Source organism: Polypterus senegalus, chromosome 11 (assembly GCF_016835505.1).
Source record: "Polypterus senegalus isolate Bchr_013 chromosome 11, ASM1683550v1, whole genome shotgun sequence".
NCBI lineage: Eukaryota > Metazoa > Chordata > Cladistia > Polypteriformes > Polypteridae > Polypterus > Polypterus senegalus.
Genome location: NC_053164.1, coordinates 17,610,830 through 17,616,588, shown reverse-complemented (window position 1 = coordinate 17,616,588; position 5,759 = coordinate 17,610,830). Strand labels below are relative to the sequence as shown.

Sequence of the window (5,759 nt, the reverse complement as noted above, 5' to 3'; positions counted from 1 at the left end):
GCCTTACACAGATTTGTCGTTGTTAATGCATATGTTCAGTTATATGTTGGTGTACAATGCTTAGATGTTTTTGAATGGTTTGTATTTGTTCATATTTAGCAGGCCAAGTATTACAACTGTCATTTGTTATTTGTTTTGTTTTTGGATGTGAAATTGAGCGGGTCCAACCATCACAGTTAAGGCTTAGTACTTGGGATGAGTATTTTTGTGCCTTTTCAGAGGTAATAGGCTCCCGTATTACGGTAGAACAGCACTGTGCCTAGCTTGGTGGCTGTGCTGGCAGCATGCTTGCGGAAATAGCGCCGAAGTGCAGGGCTGGTAGGGTGATGTTCCCGCATGTGTAAGTAATATTCCTCTCCATTGGTTGATGTGTAGCCACAGTCCTCGCACACAAAAATCTTGGAACGCCTCTCGCGGTAGGCATATTGCTGGGTCACTCCGTGAATCTTCTTAAGGTGCGACTCCAGCGAGCAACGCTGTGTAAATGCTTTCTCGCATAATTCACATCGATATGGCCGTATACCTGCAACGAAGAAGACATCCATAGTAAGCACTAATAAATAATGCTCAATCAATTTTCTGAGCTCATTTACTTAAATAATAAGGTCATGGGGAGCTGCAGTTTTTTTCCATGTGGAACATAAGCAAAAGCTAGGAAGCAAACATTTACAGTGCATCCGGAAAGTATTCACAGCGCATCACTTTTTCCACATTTTGTTATGCTACATACAGCCTTGTTCCAAAATGGATTAAATTCATTTTTTTCCTCAGAATTCTACACACAACACCCCATAATGACAATGTGAAAAAAGTTTACTTGAGGTTTTTGCAAATGTATTAAAAATAAAAAAACTGAGAAATCACATGTACATAAGTATTCACAGCCTTTGCTCAATACTTTGTCGATGCACCTTTGGCAGCAATTCCAGCCTCAAGTCTTTTTGAATATGATGCCACAAGCTTGGCACACCTATCCTTGGCCAGTTTCGTCCATTCCTCTTTGCATGCACCTCTCAAGCTCCATCAGGTTGGATGGGAAGCGTCGGTGCTCAGCCATTTTAAGATCTCTCCAGAGATGTTCAATCGGATTGAAGTCTGGGCTCTGGCTGGGCCACTCAAGGACATTCACAGAGTTGTCCTGAAGCCACTCCTTTGATATCTTGGCTGTGTGCTTAGGGTCGTTGTCCTGCTGAAAGATGAACCGTCGCCCCAGTCTGAGGTCAAGAGCGCTCTGGAGCAGGTTTTCATCCAGGATGTCTCTGTACATTGCTGCAGTCATCTTTCCTTTTATCCTGACTAGTCTCCCAGTTCCTGCTGCTGAAAAACATCCCCACAGCATGATGCTACCACCACCATGCTTCACTGTAGGGATGGTATTGGCCTGGTGATGAGCGGTGCCTGGTTTCCTCCAAACGTAACGCCTGGCATTCACACCAAAGAGTTCAATTTTTATCTCATCAGACCGGAGAATTTTATTTCTTATGGTCTGAGAGTCCTTCAGGTGCCTTTTGGCAAACTCCAGGCGGGCTGCCATGTGCCTTTTACTAAGGAGTGGCTTCCATCTGGCCACTCTAACATACAGGCTTGATTGGTAGATTGCTGCAGAGATGGTTGTCCTTCTGGAAGGTTCTCTCTTTACAGAGGACCTCTGGAGCTCTGACAGAGTGACCATTGGGTTCTTGGTGACCTCCCTGACTAAGGCCCTTCTCACCCGATCGCTCAGTTTAGATGGCCGGCCAGCTCTAGGAAGAATCCTGGTGGTTTTGAACTTCTTCCACTTATGGATGATGGAGGCCACTGTGCTCATTGGGACCTTCAATGCTGCAGATATGTTTCTGTAACCTTCTCCAGATTTGCGCCTTGAGACGATCCTTTCTTGGAGGTCTACAAACAATTCCTTTGACTTCATGCTTGGTTTGTGCTCTGACATTAACTGTCAACTGTGGGACCTTCTATAGACAGGTGTGTGCCTTTCCAAATCATGTCCAATCAACTGAATTTACCACAGGTAGACTCCAATTAAGCTGCAGAAACATCTCAAGGATGATCAGGGGAAACAGGATACACCTGAGCTCAATTATGAGCTTCATGGCAAAGGCTGTGAATAATTATGTACATGTGCTTTCTCAATTTTTTTATTTTTAATAAATTTGCAAAAATCTCAAACTTTGTCATTATGGGGTGTTGTGTGTAGAATTCTGAGGAAAAAAATGAACTTAATCCATTTTGAAATAAGGCTGTAACATAACACAATGTGGAAAGAGTGATGCAGTGTGAATACTTTCCGGATGCACTGTATGTCAATCTTAAATTCAGTGTTGCAGGCCCACTGTGGCTACAGGTTTTCATTGTAGCCAACTTCTGCGTTTAATTTGGCTCCTGCCCTAACTAAACAAGGTATTATTTCTCAGTTTCTATGTACAAAGATGAGTGTACTACTTTTTTGCAGAATTTTTTAAACACTTATGCATGTTACCAGGAGGGATAATTTAGTGTATTTTAATCTTGGTTTTTAAAATTGTCATCATGACTTTCACTTTCCTTTTCTAGATGTTTGGGTGATTTAACCCATTATCTACTAATGAGACTGTTACTGGCTAGGACACTGAGGGAGCTGTGGCTTTTCAGCATTCAGTGCTATTTGCCCCACTGTCTAGTTGGCTCAGTGCGAATTGTCATTGTTAGGATACAATTGAAGCCAGTGTCACTTTACAAGACTTCTAGTCGAAGGGATGTCAATACTTGACAACTACAGTTACTGATCTCATTGCCCGAGGATGTCAGATTGCACGACTAGGAATCATGGGGGATGAAAATCGGCTATTTTTGAGTGTCCAACACAGTTTCACATTTCCAGGTTCCTGACTGTGCTAGTGCTGTACAGATGCTCTCTAGGTACTGCTTGTTCATCCCCAATCTTGGTGCTTTATTTTTCTTTTTTTTTTGTGGTACAACAAACATGAGACATCAGTCAGATGAGCCTCTTGTCTGTTTCTGAGGTGCAAAACACCCCCGTTCCTTATTACTTGTTTTTGCATTATACTCATTGCTCTTCTAGATGAGTGCTCATTAGTTCTCAACTCTCTCTCTCTTGCACAGGCCCACTACTATGACTAGGACAGTTTCAAAATTATTTGTTTGATTTTATTGGGGTGAGTCACAGAGTGGTTGGACCACTGGGGATATCGGGCTACACAACTGGGGCCAGAAGACTGTGCCACAGCTGACCCAAACTTGCTAAGATTATGCAAGAGAAATCTGTGACTGATTATTGTCAAAAATATGTGAGGAGCTAAAGAGAGTAAAATCCTGAGAAAAAAATACAGGGAGAAAATAGAAAAATTAAATAAAAGTTCAGCATTTAAAGCTATGACAATAATACTAATATTTCTAATTGTCATAAAAATGTTTATCTCACATTATTGTACTTTCTGAATGCAAAGTAAGAAGAAGAAATAAGATTGGCTAACTATACTATTTGAGATAAAAATATTCACTGATTGTTAAACTGGTTTAAACAAAGGCCTACAGTGGGGTGGACCCCAGAACTGAACGTGAGGACCTCTGCATTATCTGATGCCACTCTGTGGCAGGGCATATACTTCTCTATCCTCACTCACGTTGGGTCAGTTCAGAGATGCCACTTACTAAATAGGCACCTTTTTGATATTTTGGGGGTATTGGAATGTCCAGAGAGATCCACCCTGGTCATTGAATTGCGTTGTCTGGAGCTGAGAGGCCTCTTTAGTTGATTTGTCGTATTTAAAAAAAAAAAAAAAAAAAAATTAAAAAATCATTTTTCATGTGTGACTTTTGTACATGCTGTTACAAAATGGTAATCAAGATAGAGTTTGGAAACTGATCCCTCATCAGTGCCTACCTGTGTGAGTGCGCATATGCCTTTTGAGGTCAAAGGTGTCATTAAAACCCTTGGCACAGTAGCGACACACATGCTTCTTGACTGCGCTGTGGCACTTCAAGTGACGGGTCAGCATGCGCTGAAGTGGAAACACTTTGTTGCAGACCAGGCACAGGAAATCCCCTTGGGAATGGGCTGCCCGACCCTAATAAAGACACAAAAAACAAAGAATAAGATAATTGAGAGGGAAGACAGTGTAGTAGAGCATTGAGAGCAAGGCCTACCATGGGTGTCCAATTCCGACCCTAGCAGGGCACGGTGCCTGCAGGATTTCATTCCTGACACTTTTTTCTTTAGCAACAAATCACTGCAACTACTGGTTAAGCCTGCAACGATTAGTTGACGTATGCTGTTTTTTTTTATTGTCAACGCGTCCTAAACAGAACCTTCTATAGACGCTGCAGAAACAAAAAAAACACATTGGTTTTTGTAACTGCAATTCACTACATGAACGTCTGGGGGCAGTATCATTTGTTATTGTTTGTCAAGATGGCACACAGTCCTATCAACGAAGAAGAATGTCTGAGGAGAAAAAGAATGTAGAGGGAAATAAATGTGGTTGCAATGGCGAGTTGGATAGAGGAGGTGGAAGGAGATGGGGGAAAAAAAATGGGACAGAAACTTTCTGAAGTGTGGGAGCACTTCACCGAAAAAGAAAAAAAAGTTGAATGCAGATTATGCAAAGCGGAGCTTTCTTTTCACAGCAGCACCACCGTGATGCATGAGCATCTGAAACGCAAGCATCCTGGAGCTGTGATGCCGCCACCGTCTCTTGAGAGGTAAGTTTTAGCAAGTAAAGTTAGTGTCGCGTGTTAACGTTAATGTTTGTACTATAAAATGTGTATATCAAGGTTTCGACAATGATAGTTACCCCTTAAACCTACACATTCTTGGGTTAATGCACCCCTGGATGCCACATCACAATTCACAAAGAAAATGTGAAATTTTAATGGAGCACATATTATTTTTTTTTCATGCAAAGAGCGTCACAGTTACTGCAACACTGATCATTTTACACACTGCAAATGAACTGTAAAAACTATAAAATTATGACTGCAACAATCTATTATTATATGTTCAAGATGCAACTGAAACCATTTATGAAATTCATTTAATCACTGAGCCAACTGCGGTTGAACTGGCTGCACGCAAACACACAGAGGTAAACGCTGATGATTGCAGGCTCGTCTAGTGCAGCGGCTGAATCCCAATGTATGTCGCCGAATATTCTCACCCCCTGCATGCTGGCAAATTGCACTGAGAAGCAACTTTAGCCTGTTGCGGAGTTCAATGAATGTACGTCGCCGAATGTATGTCCTCGCATATACTCGGCTTTGGCGTGCTTCCAAGTTGCACTGGCAACTGACTCTAACCGGTTGCGGCGGTTTAAGGGTTAAGTCAGTGGTTCTCAACCTGTAGGGTGGGCGCGAAGATGTGAAAAAAAGAAAACATCTTTTGAAACCAACACAAATTAACTTAAACTACATTCTGATACTAGAAAAATATAGAGGTAGATAAATGTCGATACAAGTTAAGTAGGTAAAATAAAATATGCATCTACATTTCAAAAAAATGTTAATTGGGGCGCGATTAAAACTGTTATAAAAACTCAGGTCACAAATACTTAAAAGTTGAGAAACGCTGGGTTAAGTGAATATGAATTCAGTTATGTTTGCTAACGTGTTTGGAGCTATACTATAGTAAACGAGTGAATAGGAGTAGCTGAGCCGTCCTAGTTTTTGTCTCTTCTTTTTTCGTATAATATTTGAGTTCGTATGAATAGTAAACCATCTCTAGCTAACGTTGGGAAACTTGTGTTTTGGAGTATATCGGTAATTAT

At 41.3% G+C, this 5,759-nt stretch overlaps 1 protein-coding gene across 2 annotated transcripts in view; it reads right to left on the bottom strand.

Moving 5' to 3' along the window:
• Positions 1–84: 84 nt before the first annotated feature.
• LOC120538702 (putative transcription factor ovo-like protein 3) overlaps positions 85–5,759 on the bottom strand; it is a 47,923-nt gene continuing 42,248 nt past the window's right edge. For both annotated transcript variants that reach the window (XM_039768104.1, XM_039768103.1), the window contains exons 3-4: positions 3,881–4,064; positions 85–523 (exon numbers count right to left, since the gene is read on the bottom strand). In XM_039768104.1, the coding sequence (XP_039624038.1) occupies positions 216–523; positions 3,881–4,064 (492 nt within the window). In that variant the 3' untranslated portion in view covers positions 85–215. The remainder of the gene's footprint in view (positions 524–3,880; positions 4,065–5,759) is intronic.